Consider the following 16,124-nt stretch of genomic DNA (forward strand, 5'->3'; position numbering starts at 1 on the left):
GTGCTCCTACTTAGATATATATCTATATCCCCTTTGGGACTGTAGGTGCACACTGTAGGGTACGGTGTTTCTTCTGTATCAGTGGTACTTTTTTTTACCCCTTAACTGCCATTTTTAACTTATGCGGAAGGACGGATTTTTATGATCCATGAATCCATTCATTCGATTCGTAGTCTGTGTTCTCCGATTGATTGATTGATTGATTGATTAATCGATCGATCATTAAAAAATCGACAGGTCACAGATCTCTTGCTCTTTCTTCTTCTACTACTACTGTACTTAACCAAAATCAAATCATTATGACGAAGTCTTAGACGCAAAGAACTGCCGCTGATCCGTAATGAGCAACCCGGCAATACTGGCGCTGGTCAGCGTGCTCAGAGCGCCCGTCAGCATGGCACTGACAGCCACGCGGGCGACGTCGCCGCTCCGACCGGGGGCGATCTGCGCCAGCACACCGATCTGGTTACCCAGCGAGCCGATGTTGGCGAAGCCGCAGAGGGCGTAGGTGACGATGAGCTTGGAGCGGTCGGACATGTCCGCGTACTGTGCGTCTGTCTGTAGGGCGTTGTAGGCGACGAATTCGTTCTACATTTACCAGAAAGAAAAGAGTCAGTGTGTGTGAACTTGATTGAATTGAAAGGGAGGAGGCAGAAACTGACAGTGATGAGTTTGAGGCCGATCAATTGCGCCACTTTGTACAGGTCCCCGTTGCGCGGAACTCCCAGCAGGAAGGCGATCGGATAGCAGATGTAGCCGACGATCATCTGGATGGTCAACGGCGGCTCGTTGATGTTGAGGTAATGACCCCACCAGGTCAGCAGGCCGTTGCAGAGTCCGATCAGGGAGATGATGCAGAGCAGCGTGGCGCCGATCATGCCCGCGATTTTGAGCCCCAGCCATGCACCGTTCGCGAACGCTTCCAGAGCGTTGGTGGCGCGGTGATCCTCGTCGTCCGGAATGATGACCCGACCAGACGTCAGAGTCTCCTCAGTTTCCGGCCACCGCATCTTGGAGACAGCGAGAGAGGCCGGGATGCTCATCACGCAGGATGAGACCAAGGCCTGTGGGTTGACTCCCATGGCCACGTAGGCGATCAGCACGCTACCGGCAATGGTCGCAAATCCAGAGCACATCACTTGGTGAAGCTCGGCAATCGTGAGATGGGGAACGAAAGGCTTGATCAGCATCGCGGATTCTCCCTGCCCAATGAAGGGGGATGCTGCGGCCACCACCGCTTCAGCACCAGACACCCGCATGCTCCAGAAGAAAAAGACGGCAAACTTGCCAATGAACCATTGAAGAGCACCGATATAGTACAGAAGCTGGACGATCGAGACGAAGAATATGATGGCGGGGATGACGGTGACCAGGAACCACGAGCTGATGCTCTGAGGGATCGGGGTCGTAGTCAAGAACTCGACTCCTTGGTTGGCGAATCCCAATAGATCTCGCGCCAGGGTCGAAATGAAATTGAAGATGTCGTACCCAGCCTTGGTGCGCAGGACAAACAAGGCAACAATGAACTGCACGAGCATGCCGACGATCACGGTGTGCCATACAATCTTTTTCCGATCGCGCGACGTTAGCCACAGAACAAAGATGAGCACCACGAGACCGAAAAGGCTGACAGCACGGTTCGCCCGCGTGTTGTCGGCAGACTCAGGGGATGCGAAGGCACCGATGATGATCACGGCGATAACCAGTGCGGCAGAAGCTGGAGTTCTCAGCTTCTGTGGAATCGCACGGGCAAATGGCCTCGCAGTGTGGTTCCATACAAAGTGCATCGGGACAGTGACTATAGTAATCGGGACATAGAAGAAAAGTATGCGCAGCGTGATTGCGAGGTACAGAAGGAAGGGGATCAGCCATCCGAGGTCGTATCGATGCAGGATGAGACCGGCGATCCACCAGCTAAAACCACATAAGTATCTGTCCCTTGTATGGCAACATGTTGAAGTTGCACTGATAAAATGTGATTGGAGTTGATAAAAAAGGCATCGCAGATGAGACTGCCTGCCTGACCATCTTCCTTCCAAAACAAGTAAATGTTGGACTCACCCGGTGAACAAGAGCCAGACGACAGCATGCGCGACATGTCGCCATTGCTTGATCAGACGGCGCTGCCATGGCCGTTTGGCAAGGCCTTCGCCTAGATCCTCAACGTCCGTATTTCCCTGGCCTTTCTCTTGGAAGGGTGGATGGACCTGCGGACTGGGGTCGGACGACGTGGATTTGTCGAAGGTGGTCCCCTGAGTATACACCACTTCATCTTCACGGCCCTTCTCCGCAAATGCCGTGTGATTGTGGTGAGCGTGGTGGTCTGACCTTCTCTCCTCGACAGCGACGGCATCGCTCGAGGCGATATCAGAAGTCTTGTTGTCTTCAGCCATTTCTCATTCGATGTCTGCTTCCCCACGCAGAGCAATTTCGACTGCCCAGGCACTGAGTATGCCTTTTTTCTCCGATATGAGGGTAGCGACGCGTTGAAAAGGGCGTCCTCGAACAGCGCCGGAGGCGACGTCCTGGTTAGCCTTCGAGACGATAGGTATGGCGTCTCTTTAAGGCCACGCGACCGGCTCTGGCTGCGGAAGCAAACACCAATGGCTGAATTTCAACGACACACCTGGATTAGGGGCCTTCCTCAAATCCGGAGTTGCAGCAGTTAAAATGGCAGATGCCATTGTGAAAAAAAGAAAAAGGGACTGGTGGGCCGGAATCCCACTGATAAGAAAGTGCAAAAATCTCTGACGGCGACCCAATGGGGGCCCATCTCGGACAAGCCACGCGATGCACGCCAAAGGTTCTTGCTGATAGCGTTCCATTTTCCCTTTGGGGGCCCAGGCTTGACTGTGGGATGACAAGACGGTTCGGTAATCTGGAGACACGCCGCGGCAGCGACCAAGGGCGAAATGGATGTTACTCTGACGCGGTGCCGCGGAGCTGATTGGCTGTGCGCTGCGCACGGCTGGTGAAGATCCAGCCAGCTTCTGGAAACGGTCTCTCGTGCCTTCTCCGCACCGATTTTCTTGCTTAGTCGCCCGTTGCCACCTCAGCTCCTCGGAGTTCTCCGTCTATCACTATCTATCAGTTGATGGATGAACTAGCGGGATGGGTTCAAGGGCCCAAGCCTAGTGACGTTGGACGGACGGCCCAAAGGCCTATCTACGGAGTATCCACGGTTATCAACGGAGGCATAATTACCTAGGTAAGAAGAGGAAGGTTATTCTGGAACCGGCAGGCTTTTCCTACCTTGGCGCCGGCGCACACGACCACTTCTTGCTGGCCAAGCAAGGGACTTGTGGCTTTTTCTTATTCCAAGGCCTTTTGTTATTTTTCTTTTTTTTTCTGATTTTCTCTAGTTTTCTATCTTTTTTCTTTCTTTTTTTTTTGGCATTTATTCTGGCACTGTACAGAGTCCAGACTACAGTCCAAAGTTGGCATGGCAGCCCTGAATATGAAATGCGGGGGACTTCTGTGCTGGACGTTGGTGGCGTCCGGATTAACATTAGTCCGACACATCTAGATACCCTAAGTTGCAAGCCATCAACTTCATCTATCTACAAGCCCGTTCCTTCGCTCAAGCTGGACACCCAGCCAAGGCGTTGACCGTCATGGTCATGAAATTGGAACTAATCTTATTAATAATTATTACCGCCGGCGCTCAGCCACTTCAGCAATACGATATCCGATCCCTTTATCATTTCAGCTCCCAGAAACAGCGTGCCCAAAGGACCCATGACTGCTACTCGGTGAGCACGTCAGATCCATTCACTGACTTGTTTCAGCCTATTATACCCATTGTGAATATTCCTCGCAACCAGTCACTGCTATTGAGAAAAGTTCTTGCTTAGGTATTCTGCAGAGACATCATTCAAACCAGCCGAGCGAAATCAAAGTCTCCTTGCCATCAGAACTCTCCGTCTTAGTTTTTTCTGCCACCACCTCTGACTCGAACAAAATTGTTTCAGGCTTCTCCCCATCGTAGCAACGCTTGGTAGAACAAAATTGCTCTTCCAATGGGTAATTAGATTAGACTAAAGGAACTGCCTACAAAGATCGGCCAGTGGCAGTGCTTCCTTCAGTAAGAGCCCTTTGCTGATCCACAAGCTCCTTCTCTCTGGCATCGTCTGGGTCACAGAGTACTGAAACAAACCTGCGTTATCAAGCTGATCCATATCAGTTCAAGGGTATGCAAAGACAATTTGCAATAGGCCTCCAATATTAGTACCACTTGACATGACTTGACAGGAGATGAGAACGTCAATTGTACCTGTTGAGGAACAGATGACTGGGTATGAAAATGAAAATATTTCTGTTGTTTCCAACTCTCTATAGGCCATATTCCAGGTGAACTCGCAATATCCGTCGGATATGGACTTGATTCAAACCTCAGCGTGCTACTGACAGTCCCTTAAGCTGCTAATCATAAGATCTTTTGTGACTCGGCATTGTCATCTCCAGTAGATACGCTGGCGTTGGTGAGTGAATGGCCTCCAGGCTCAGTGACGCGTCCCTGGGCGCGTCACCTGTTCGCTTTCCACCTGACCTCTCTTCACTTCTCCTTCGAGCTGACCATTCACCTACACCCTGTTATCCCCCAGGGCTTAGGCCTAGCCTTAAACGAGGGCTCGCTTCTCACATTAAAAGGCGCCGCAAGTCCACATTTCCCCTTCCCAAAACTCGAATTTCTCCATATCTTACCGACCTTCCCTCTGAATACGACTCCTGATCGTGTTCTGAACATGGAAAAATTTCCAAACGAAGCTGGCGTTTCTGTTCCTCGGGCTGACATGGCAGGAACAGATACCGCGGCAACTTTGAATGCGACGCCTTATCCTGTTCTGACCACGGATGAATTTCCAAATGACGCTGGCACTTCTGTTCCTCCGGCTGATAAGGCGGGAATAGGGAGCAGCAACTGCACGGAAACGCCCAAGATGGTAAAGGTATATTATTGTTGCAGGGTTGCTTTACTAAGTAGAGTAATGGAATATAATTTGCTAACTTTGAAATAGGCCGCTCCCGAGCTCATACGCCAGACCTGCCCAGCAGATGTTTGTGGGAGAAAATGTCTTCGGGAAGAATGTGATATGATGAGACGATGCGAAGTATGTATCGGAACAATGACCATGGGTAGTTGGCTAATGTGTCTTCTAGATGCTTGTTCTCCATGAATCGTATACGTGCCCGGGCGGTTCATGTCCATATCTACATGGAATGGGAACAAGTTGTATGTCCGTGAGTTTGAGCGGGAGCTGCCCTCGTCCTTCCTGTGCCGGGAGCCATGACTTCGCCCAAGAGAGGTGGGAGTCATACAAGTCGGGAAAATCGCACCTCATGTCTGCTACTCGCTCCCGAGTTGTGAAACTACCTTCCTAGGTAGAAACTATGAGCACTTAAGATTTTACATCATAATAATACAATCATCCATTTCCTTTATGTTGACTCTCCAAACAGCAGCGCGCGTATCGATAGAAGTCGCATAATTATCATTCTGTGTAGAATAACAGATTGTATCGGACACATGGTGCTAATTACTTTATCACTTACAGATACTATCTGCTAAGTCGGGAGCTACTAGACTTGGTAATCGATACTTTAATTTTCTAATTGCTGGCGGCACTCCCAGCTTTATAGCGCCTGTACTGTGCTTATTCTTTCGTATATATATGTCGAGTTGTCTGGTTCGGCTCTTGCAGTTTCTCTTCCCGCTCTTGTCCTCATAGAGGTCAATGGAGAAGACCTGCCCTTCTTTGTTGAAGGCTTGCCATATAAGAAAAATAGTTGCCTCCTCTGGGAAATTGACAGGTTGACTACCACTATGTTTTAGGTGGTCCACGGGGCAATTATAAAGGAGGCAGGAATATGGCTGTGGATTGATAGAGGCAAGGCTGCGGACTGGCCTGAAGATGAGGGCGACTGGTTAGAGGAAGGAGCAGCGCAAGAGTTGAGGAAAGATAGCTGGGAATGAACCACGTCCTCAGAAAGGCACATTGTATAGATGCTGGAGAGCCCTCTTTGGGCCGGAAACAGTCCGATTGTGCTGTCCACTCATAGTTGTTTTCTTACCTAGCCCTGCTTTAGCTTGCCTCACTCCCTGCCGCAGCGCGAAGGACGTTCAAAGGCAACATGCCTCCAGATCTAGAGCAGGAAAGGGATCTGGAGGACCTGATTGTCTAGGTTATGTAGTTATCCACAGTTTGCCTCCAGACTTAACGTAGTAATTGTTACATAATTCCTTCAGGACAGACGCAGGCAGACATCTTGGCGCAGAGGCGGGGGTGCTCGTGATAATAAACTTAATTTACTGCCATAAGTAAGGTACTTCGATAAAAAAAATCATCGATGGATTGATCGATCGACACTAACCAGGAAGATAAGATCTACGACTCTGCTCTCTTTATTCTCTCCAGAATATTAAAACCCTGAACAATGATTACCGCCGAGGAGGAGGAGGACCTTCAATGGGAGTTGGACCAAGGAGTCCCCCAATTCGAGGACCCGTTTATTCAGAAGTATCTCAACGGACGCGATGCTCTTATTGACGAGGAACATAAACAACGGCATGGTAGGTGTATATATAGTCAGGTTCACGCATAATTTGTCTTTTTAGAAATTGCACAGGCTCAATCACCAAAACCGTTGAACTACTACTCATATATTTACTGCTCTATCGCAGACTTCTCCTTTCGCAAATCCATGTCTGCCGTCGCTGCGGAGGCGTGCAGAATCGTGTCTCGCATCCGGGCCAAGGAGATGAGGGAAGTATGGAGTCAAAACTTGGACGAAGATGACGACGTCGACGACCACCAGGCGGATGAGATCCTCTATCCCGGAGTGATGTTTAACATCGCCAAGGGGCGGATGGAGAGGACGAAGCTGTGGAAAATAGTGGAGAAGATGCCAAAAGGTATGGGAGTGCAGTACGGTCTTGTTTGGTTTTTTTTTTTTTTCTTGCCTGCTATTACTTAGCTTAGCCACCCTTGAGGAGGTTCACTGATACTCGCAAAAAAAAAGGGGCCCTTCTTCACGCTCATCTGGATGCGATGTTCGACCTGGATTTCTTGATTGATCAAGCATTCTCTACGCCGGGTATCCACATGAGCGCCTGCAAGCCGCTGGTGAGCGAGAAAGACCTCGAAGTGGCTCCATTTACTTTCCAGTATTCCTCAGCACCTCTGGCAGACTCAGACGGGAAGCAGTCGATATGGACCGAGGGATACACGCCATGCTCACTCATCCATATCCAGAAAGCGGCATCCACGTATCCAAAGGGCGGCGAGCGGGGATTCCGGGTGTGGTTGAAGAGCAGGATGATGATCGCCGCGGAGCATTCGTACTATCATCACCACGGCGTGGATGCCATTTGGAAAATTTTCAAACGCATATTTCCCATTATTGACTCTTTACTGTTTTATGAGCCGATCTTCAGGCCCGGTTTCCGTCGCCTCTTAGCTGAGCTTGCCCGCGATGGTATCAGGTATGTAGAGTTTAGGGTCGCATTCGACTTTGAGTACCGTCGCGAAGGAAGTGATATCCCTGAAACGAACTACGTGGAATTCTTTCGTGTCTTTAAAGATGAAATCGAGAAATTCAAGAATTCGGAGGAAGGGAGGGGTTTCTATGGAGCAAGAATGATTTGGACCACTCTCCGCTCCCATCCGAATCGGAAGATCGTTGAGAATATGAAGCAATGCATCTTTGCCAAGAAGGCCTATCCAGAAATGATTTGCGGCTTCGATTTGGTCGGACAGGAAGACGCTGGAAGGCCGCTGGTCGATCTCGTCCCGGTCCTTTTCTGGTTTCGCAAGCTCTGCGCTGAAGAACAAGTTGAAATCCCGTTCTTCTTCCATGCGGGCGAATGCCTTGGGGACGGCGACGCGACGGACCATAACCTGTTCGATGCCATCCTCCTGGGAACAAGGCGGATAGGACACGGATATTCTCTCTACAAGCACCCGCTGCTGATCGACCTGGTCAAAGAGAAAAAGATCTTGATCGAATGTTGTCCGATCTCCAACGAGATCCTGAGACTCACGAGTTCGATCAAGTCGCATTCCTTACCTGCTCTTTTGTCCCGAGGCGTGTCGGTCTCACTCTGCAACGACGATCCAGCAGTCCTGGGCCACGGGAAGAACGGCCTCACGCATGATTTCTGGCAGGCGCTTCAGGGTCTGGAGAATATGGGGCTGGAAGGCCTGGCCACGATGGCAGAAAACTCCATCCGATGGAGCTGCTTCGAGGACCAGACGGCGGCAGATTGGATCGCTGACATTCGAAAGGGCATCACAGGGAGCGGGCTCAAAGCCAAGTGTTTGCAGGAATGGCATTCGGAGTTTGAGAAGTTCTGTCAGTGGGTTGTCTTGGAATTCGCCGGAGAAGTGGATGACGACGAAGACGAGGAGCGGGAGGAAGGCTGGTAGAGCAATGCAATTTGAGTCTTAACGCAGGTATCCTGTAAAGGTGATCCACGAAATGACAGATCTGGAGGTCAGACCAATATGCTGCAGCCAAGGAAAATAGCTGATCACGCCTTCTTGGAGATGCTTGTGCAAGCATCACTGGGCCAGCCCCGCCACAGGCTGCCCTCCGTATGGCTTGCTTGGTGCCCGAACAACTGTCCCGCCGCCTGCCGCAGCGTGGGCAATCATGTCTGTCTGGGCGCGCAGTGTGACGCGGCGTCGTGGCCCTTTCAGTAGATATAATCGAGTATTTGGCTTCTCCCTCTTCTCGTTCGTATTTAATTACATGATTACATCTGCCCAGCCGACGGTGCGGAGCGGAGTCCACGGAGCAAGTGTGGCTCTGGTTTGCCGCAGTCACTAAGACCAGTTCGCCAGCGTTATCGCCGCCGTCCACTGCACTATCTGCCTATCGCCCTCCGCTTTCCCTTCCGGATAAGCATCACCTCACCCAAGCTCCCTGGCCAGCTGCTGCTCCGACCGCTGCATCCACTTGCTGTCCGACAGCAGATGGTCCTCACGTGTCCACGCCTGCTCGACCATGTCATGACCTGACCCTCCCATGCCACCGAAATATATCATCTGAGCCCATTTCTGGCTCTTTTGGCCGTCGGCGAAATGGCGTCCTTCCTGCCATCCTTCTTCCAGAAGCGGCTGCTGCGGTATGCGCTGTCTCGCCTGGAGCTGGTCGACACCGATGCCCTGGACCTCGACAGTCTCGGGATTCGGTGGGGACAGAGAAGCACGTTCGAGCTGCGGGAAATCGGGCTGAAGTTATCGGTGCGTGGATGGACAGCATCCCTCTGGATGCAATATCGCTGTGATGGCGACCAAGTACTGACCTGACCTGCTGGAAACAGAAACTAGCCTCTATCCTCCGTCTTCCCGCCACGTGCGAGCTGCTCAAGGCCCGGATATCCCTGCTTCGGGTGACGATTCCTGCCGACATCTACAACAGCGGTATCGTGGTCGAGGCCGAGGGGATAAAGGTGCACATCAGGCTGCTGCCAGAGGCTGGTCCTGAAGATGTGCAGCAGCCTGGGTCACATAAGGAAGGCAGACCATCTGCGGATGGCCCAGATGCGGACCGTATCCTCCCAACGACCACCGATCTAGCACAGTCGTTTCTCGAATCCGAGCCCAGGGAAGAGAAGGCCGAGTTACAAGCCGCAATCTCATCGCAGTCACAATACCTGCAACGGTCCTCAACGTCTCTCAGTGACGATGAGGAAGAGCTTGGGCTTGGAAACGAGGGGGTTTCGTTGCCCAGCTTCGTTGCCGCATTCTTGAAGGGTGTCGCCGATAGACTGCAGATCAAGGTGAAAAATGTGAGCGTCCGAGTCGACATGGATCTACGCCAAGATGGCCCAGTCAAGCGACACCCTGAGGAGAAGCCGGATCCAGTCTCGGTGTTGTTGTCTGTCCAGGAGCTTTCCATTGATGGAGTCTCCCATCCTGGCTCAGAAACACCGTCGCTGAAGGCTGGAGGGCGGCTAGTTTCGCTCTCCACCATCCATGCGATGTTGGTTTCGGACCCTGTTGTCTTCTCTAATTACTCTCGTTTTGCAGTCCCCCCTCCGTCACCCTCTACAACACACTCAAAAGTGAGTCAAGCACCGAGCAGAGTCGATTCACCGCCGCCGCCGCCGTCGCCGTCGCCGCCCCCTCCGCAACGACCACCATCATCAGGCTCCGGCTCTGTGCATGATCTGACTCGCTCCATAATTCTTGATCGTTCACATCACGCTGAAGACCAGGAAGACTCACATGCTAGGCCCCTAGAAGAGTCGGTGTACACTTTTAGTGGTCGGTTCTCTGATGCCGGAACCGAGGCCGAGTACGGTAGTGAAAGCTACCTACATGGCCAAGATGTCTCAGAGGGTCGGTACGATGATGACGACAACTTACTTGACAGCCCGGCGTACCTCGACGAAGTTTTCCATTCTCAGCTTGCTGAGGACATCGAAGATTCGACGACCCTTCCCCCGCAACTGTCACCCCATAGTAGGGACACACCACGCCCTCAGAGTCCTCGATATGACTCTTCGGAGTTAACGAAGACGCAACACGATTTAGGGAATTCTCGTCCTTTGATAAGCCTGACTGGTGAGCATCATGATTCGGGTCATTCTTTGCCAGGGGGTCCATCCGAAGGTAATAAATATGAGCGAGTCGGGTCACCGAAAGCGGGCTACAGAGCACAATCACCGGCAAAGTCGACCGTCTCACACCACGGAGATCTGGATGAAAGCGATAGACAGACCATTGATACACCAGCTACTGGCTCGAGCAATTCCAGCTCGCATTGTGACGATGACCTCACGGAATCCAAGCTTTTTTCTCACGAGGAAGCCGAGAGCATGTACATGAGCGCCATTAGCCATACATCTAGGAGCTATACTGCAGACATGCCTGGGGCTTGGGGATCGTCGAGTTTCAGCAGGTCACGTCGAGAGCCATATAGTCCCGAACCAACCTCTGCTGTTCAGTCAGCGACAATGCCGGATACCCATGTCGCTGAAGAACATATGGAAACAGGAGCCTCGACCCCAAAGCTTACTGCTCAAGATGGGAGCCGTACTGCAAATGAGGGCATTCTGGGGAACTCCCAGTCATCTCTGAGAAATTCACAGTCATCCTTTGACCTTCAGCAGCGTGAGCCAGAGGAAAGCGGGCCTAATTCACTCTCCGGATCTTTACACGGGGACCCAGAGGTCGCTCGGAAAGTGGTTGACATTAACAAAATAACCATATGGATTCCTTCAGATGTGCCCAGTGATGAGGCAGAGGCTGTAGATACATCGTCACATGGACAACGTAGCAGACCCGTGAGTCGCGACATGAAGGCTTCCACCGCGAGTTTGTCTGCATCAGTGATGGGTGACAGTATCGGAGCTTCAAAGCTTGATCTGTCAAGGCGATTCCGCAGGGATTCTACTGCGTCGTCGATTGCATTCGAAGGCCCAGAGCCGAGATCGCCGACCTTATTGGAGTCGCAAGCAATGGACCCCCAATCTAAGAAACACTCAGATTCCATTGTGATCGATGTTGATGATGTCAGTATTCAGTTCGACATAGCCACTGGTTGGCTACTGGTGAAGGTTGGCCAAAAGGTTTTGTCCGTCTACGGTGGTGATTCTGAACAAAAGCGGTCCGGGACCACTCATCCTGCAGCGGTGCAGACCTCCCAGAAGGTCAGCTTTAACCTTGGTAACTGCTCTGTGAGGTTTTTGGAACACCTGACAGGCTTCCCTTATCACGGCCAAAATACGGGGTCTTTGTTTTCCCATTCGAACTTCTCTTCCGTTGAAGATGTTATCTTGCAAGCAACAATATCTGGTTTAAAGTCCCGTCTGTCTATCGTAAACGATGTGACAAAGTTCCAACTCGACCTGGCCAAATTCGTCTTTGGATTTGCTTATGACGACTTTCTTTCTTTCAATGAAGAGTTGAAAATGAGAGAGTCAACGAGAGACGTCTTATCGCCTATACATAGCGATATTTCCCTCTCTGTGATCAAGTCTGCAGGATCTGCGACAGCCAATCTTACGACCCTTCCTGTACATCTGAATCTCAATATCCAACGGCTGGAGGAAACTCTTGGATGGTTTGGTGGATTGAGTACGATTCTGGAGCTTGGAAATTCCATGGCTTCCGTGTCTACTGTCCGAGAAGGGAGGCCAGAAGTCTCTAACAAGTCATCTCGCGGCGTGCATTTTGAAGGCGTTCCTGCTGCTCGTCCAACTGCTCCAACCACCGGCTCTGTTCCTTGGAAGTTGAACGCCAGATTCGGTGGCTCTGTGATCGACCTTGTAGGGGAAAGCTGCTCTATGAGGCTGAAGACAACTGCCATCAAGATTGTTAGCCGGTCCGAGGGCGTTGGAGTACAGATTGATAAGGCCAAACTGAATGGACCGTTCCTTCTCGGTGATAGCAGTGATTCCCCGGCAAAAATCAACTTGGGCAACATTAGGATCGAGTACTTGTTCTCTCCAAAGGAGGTTGATCTGGACCGGCTTCTTTCTCTAATCACGCCGTCCAAGGACAAGTATGAAGAAGACGATGACATTATGCTTGATACGCTCATCAGGCAACGGAGGCAGGGAGCCGTGCTCCGTATCACTGTTGCTGCGGCGAAGCTCGTTATTTCCAGTGTTGATGAGCTAGGCCCGCTGTCACATCTCCTGAACGAACTGGGGAAGCTGTCAACTGTCGCAAAGTACCTGCCGGAGGATGACCGTCCAGGGATCCTGACGTTGGCTCTAGTTCGTGAATTAGAGGGCCAATTCCACATCGGCGGGAAAGTGGGAGATTTAAGCCTTATTTCGAATGACTTGGAAGTAGCCCATGTCAGCATCCCATCTCTCGTCGCTGCTCAAATAAGGCGCATCGCTCTCACGAGGAACAATGTCGAAGAGCTTATAGGCGAAGCGTTGCAGCTTCCCGGAGCAGAGAATCCAGCACGATCACCCTTGCCGATGATAATGGCTCGTTTTATCGCGGATGAGATGGACCCTACGTCAAGGTTAAACTTTACAATCTTCGTGCCGAATATACGGTGTCATCAATCGTGGCGTTTCTTGGGCTAGATGATGGCACGGCTGCAGAAGTGGCTGCTAATATGGCAAGTTCTGTTGCGAATCTCACCGACCTCCACACTTCGCAGCTCAAGGGCACATTTCCTGGTGATCCCGAGGGGACTAAGCCTGATTCGATGCCGTCAAAGCTCACTGTTGCTCTAAGAGACTGCGTCCTTGGATTGAACCCACATGGTATGCCTGCGAAAGGCCTTGTCATCTTGACGTATGCTCGGTTCGCCGGAGAAATCCATGAGGATGAGCCTTCCGAAGCGACGTTTGATGTCAAGAAGGCGACCGTTATGATTATCGATGATGTGCAGAATATTGGTTCAGTGGATAATCCCCATCGGCGCAGTCTGGCCGCTGGCCAGAGTGAGCAGGTTCAAGCATTTGCCGACATGGGCTTCGTCCCTGTTTCCTTTATATCTTCGGCTCTGGCTGTAGTGAAAGTGGTGCAGCTGGCTGATGACGGCAAGCGATCTCTCGATGTTGAATTGAGGGATGATCTGCTCATCCTCGAAACCTGCGCTGACTCGACGCAAACTCTAATCAACCTGCTCAACGGTCTCATGCCTCCTACACCACCGAGTACAGCTCTCAAGTACCGAACCGAAATCATGCCCATTCAAGATATGCTCGCTTCGTTCTCGGGGGATGCCTTTGCTACGGATCGCGAACCAGATACCGAGGATTCTGCGGGTTCAACACATGAGCAGCTTGCGCATGGGATGGAAGATAACATCGACAACGAGCTTGAGTACGTCAGCGACTTTTACCCGGAAAAACCGGACTATCCAGGCGATGCTCTCAGCGGCAGCATGGCAGGTTCCACGTCCGAGAAGAATCTTCTCGACAGCTTCCATTCGGAATATAATGTCTCTTCTAGTATCTCAGGTCTTGATTTCCAAGACGACCACTTCGCTAAAAAATCTAGCGTTGGAGGCACAGCGCATAGGTGGGACTCGACTCACAACACTTATGGACTCGCAAACGATGTCAAGCTGCATGGCAGTCCTCTGAGAGTCAGAGTTCGCGACGTTCACTTCATCTGGAACTTGTTTGATGGGTATGACTGGCGTCGGACGAGGGACACCATATCCAAAGCTGTCAAGAATGTGGAGATGAAGGCTACTGAACGGCGCGCAAGAGCTGCGAGCCGCCTGTCTCCGGCTGAAGAAGAGGAAGAGTCAGTCATCGGCGACTTTCTTTTTAATTCAATATATATCGGGATTCCTGCCAATAAAGAGCCTCGTGAATTGTCCCATGAGATCAATCGCAACATCGATGATCTGGCCAGCGAGACGGGTAGCTACGCTACTTCGACAACAGTAACCGGATTGACCTCACGCCAGAGCCAGTCTCCGTCCGTAAGGGGCAAGAAATTGCGTCTCTCCCGGAGCAAGCATCATAAGATGACTTTCGAGCTGAAGGGAATCTGTGCGGACCTGGTTGTTTTCCCACCGGACTCGGGCGAAACGCAAAGTTCTCTGGATGTGCGTGTTCATGATCTTGAGATCTTTGACCACATCCCTACATCGACCTGGAAGAAATTCGCAACGTACATGTACGATGCCGGTGAAAGAGAAAGTGGAACGAGCATGGTACATTTGGAGGTGTTGAATGTGAAACCGGTGGCGGACCTTGCGGCGTCGGAAATCGTCTTGAAGGTATGTCTTTTTTTTATCCTTAGTACTTTGGCTTGGTCTAATCTCGCATGAATTTCATAGGCCACTATATTACCTTTGCGCCTTCATGTCGACCAAGACGCTTTAGACTTCTTGAGTCGGTTCTTCGAGTTCAAAGACGAGTCCGCTCCTGCTCCAAATGCCCCTGGTGACGTGCCCTTCTTGCAACGAGTCGAAGTCAACGCCATACGAGTCAAACTTGATTTCAAGCCGAAACGGGTTGATTATGCTGGTCTGCGTTCTGGACGTACAACGGAGTTTATGAATTTCTTCGTCCTCGATGAAGCGGATATGGTCCTAAGACACGTTATCATCTACGGCGTTTCCGGGTTTGATAAACTTGGTCAAACGCTTAACGATATCTGGATGCCAGATATCAAGAGGAACCAGCTTCCTGGAGTTCTGGCAGGCCTGGCTCCCATCAGATCACTTGTGAATGTGGGAAGTGGCGTAAAGGATCTCGTTGTCATCCCGATGCGCGAGTATAAGAAGGACGGTCGTATCGTGCGAAGCATTCAGAAGGGAGCGGTTGCGTTCGCCAAGACGACGACAAATGAGTTGGTGAAGCTAGGTGCCAAGCTTGCTATTGGCACCCAAACCGTCCTTCAGGGAGCGGAGGAGTTTCTCACTTCTTCCAGTGAGCAGCAGGGTCATCCAATCTCTGGTGATGGGTTGGAGGATGACTTGGCAGATGAGGAAGAGAAGAAGCAGATCTCGCTTTACGCGGATCAACCAGTGGGAGTGGTTCAAGGTCTCCGGGGCGCATGTGCTAGTTTGGAGCGCGATTTGTTGATGGCTCGAGACGCGATCGTCGCGGTTCCAGGAGAAGTGATGGAGAGCGTCAGTGCAGCCGGTGCCGCGAAGGCAGTATGGAGACGCGCGCCGACAGTCATCTTACGGCCTGCCATCGGAGCAACCAAGGCTGTTGGTCAGACACTTTTGGGAGCAGGCAATACGTTGGACCCCTCGAACAGAAGGAAGATTGAAGACGTAAGTTTAACTGTCATTTGACAGTGTCGAGTGAGAGATGTTCACATGCTGACTTTTTACAGAAATATAAGCGACATTAGAGCGCATGTGAAGGGATCATCCGATTATGCATGAACCTACGACTACGTTCATCTTGCATGAGTTTTTATGCCACTGAATTTGGCGTTTCTGGACGGTCTGTCGAATACTACGATCTTGTGTTTACGAAGCGGATTCTTGAGATTCCCCCCATCTGCCGGTTGATAAATATCGAACCTCGGGACGTTTGGCCATGGGAATTTCTCCCCCAATTTTTGCTTGGACATGATATTATTCCGGAGATCTTTAGTCTTTTTTTTCTTTTCCCTTCTGGTGGAAACTGCATTTGGACGAACAGCATGATAAGTATCAAATCATGATGATGA

General features: G+C 51.1%; 4 protein-coding genes across 4 annotated transcripts; 3 read left to right on the forward strand and 1 right to left on the reverse strand.

The window, feature by feature from the left end:
• Positions 1 to 297: 297 nt before the first annotated feature.
• Positions 298 to 2,393, reverse strand: T310_2952 (H+/nucleoside cotransporter; the record flags this gene model as incomplete). The annotated part of the gene is made up of 3 exons (XM_013474231.1): positions 298 to 558; positions 663 to 1,914; positions 2,062 to 2,393. The coding sequence occupies 3 exons, from the start codon at positions 2,391 to 2,393 to the stop codon at positions 298 to 300; spliced, it is 1,845 nt and encodes a 614-aa protein (XP_013329685.1).
• Positions 2,394 to 4,745: 2,352 nt separating this feature from the next.
• T310_2953 (uncharacterized protein) lies at positions 4,746 to 5,974 on the forward strand (the record flags this gene model as incomplete). The annotated part of the gene is made up of 5 exons (XM_013474232.1): positions 4,746 to 4,949; positions 5,019 to 5,111; positions 5,141 to 5,233; positions 5,556 to 5,645; positions 5,834 to 5,974. 5 exons carry the CDS (start codon positions 4,746 to 4,748, stop codon positions 5,972 to 5,974), a joined length of 621 nt encoding a protein of 206 aa, XP_013329686.1.
• A 461-nt stretch (positions 5,975 to 6,435) lies between these two features.
• Positions 6,436 to 8,426, forward strand: T310_2954 (CECR1 family adenosine deaminase; the record flags this gene model as incomplete). The annotated part of the gene is made up of 3 exons (XM_013474233.1): positions 6,436 to 6,571; positions 6,617 to 6,913; positions 7,021 to 8,426. The coding sequence occupies 3 exons, from the start codon at positions 6,436 to 6,438 to the stop codon at positions 8,424 to 8,426; spliced, it is 1,839 nt and encodes a 612-aa protein (XP_013329687.1).
• Positions 8,427 to 9,083: 657 nt separating this feature from the next.
• On the forward strand, positions 9,084 to 15,800 carry T310_2955 (Autophagy regulatory protein Atg2; the record flags this gene model as incomplete). Its single annotated transcript, XM_013474234.1, has 5 exons — positions 9,084 to 9,245; positions 9,326 to 12,990; positions 13,095 to 14,712; positions 14,773 to 15,720; positions 15,783 to 15,800. 5 exons carry the CDS (start codon positions 9,084 to 9,086, stop codon positions 15,798 to 15,800), a joined length of 6,411 nt encoding a protein of 2,136 aa, XP_013329688.1.
• Between the last annotated feature and the right edge of the window lie 324 nt (positions 15,801 to 16,124).

Source organism: Rasamsonia emersonii, assembly GCF_000968595.1.
Source record: "Rasamsonia emersonii CBS 393.64 chromosome Unknown ctg1118621760042, whole genome shotgun sequence".
Classification (NCBI taxonomy): domain Eukaryota; kingdom Fungi; phylum Ascomycota; class Eurotiomycetes; order Eurotiales; family Trichocomaceae; genus Rasamsonia; species Rasamsonia emersonii.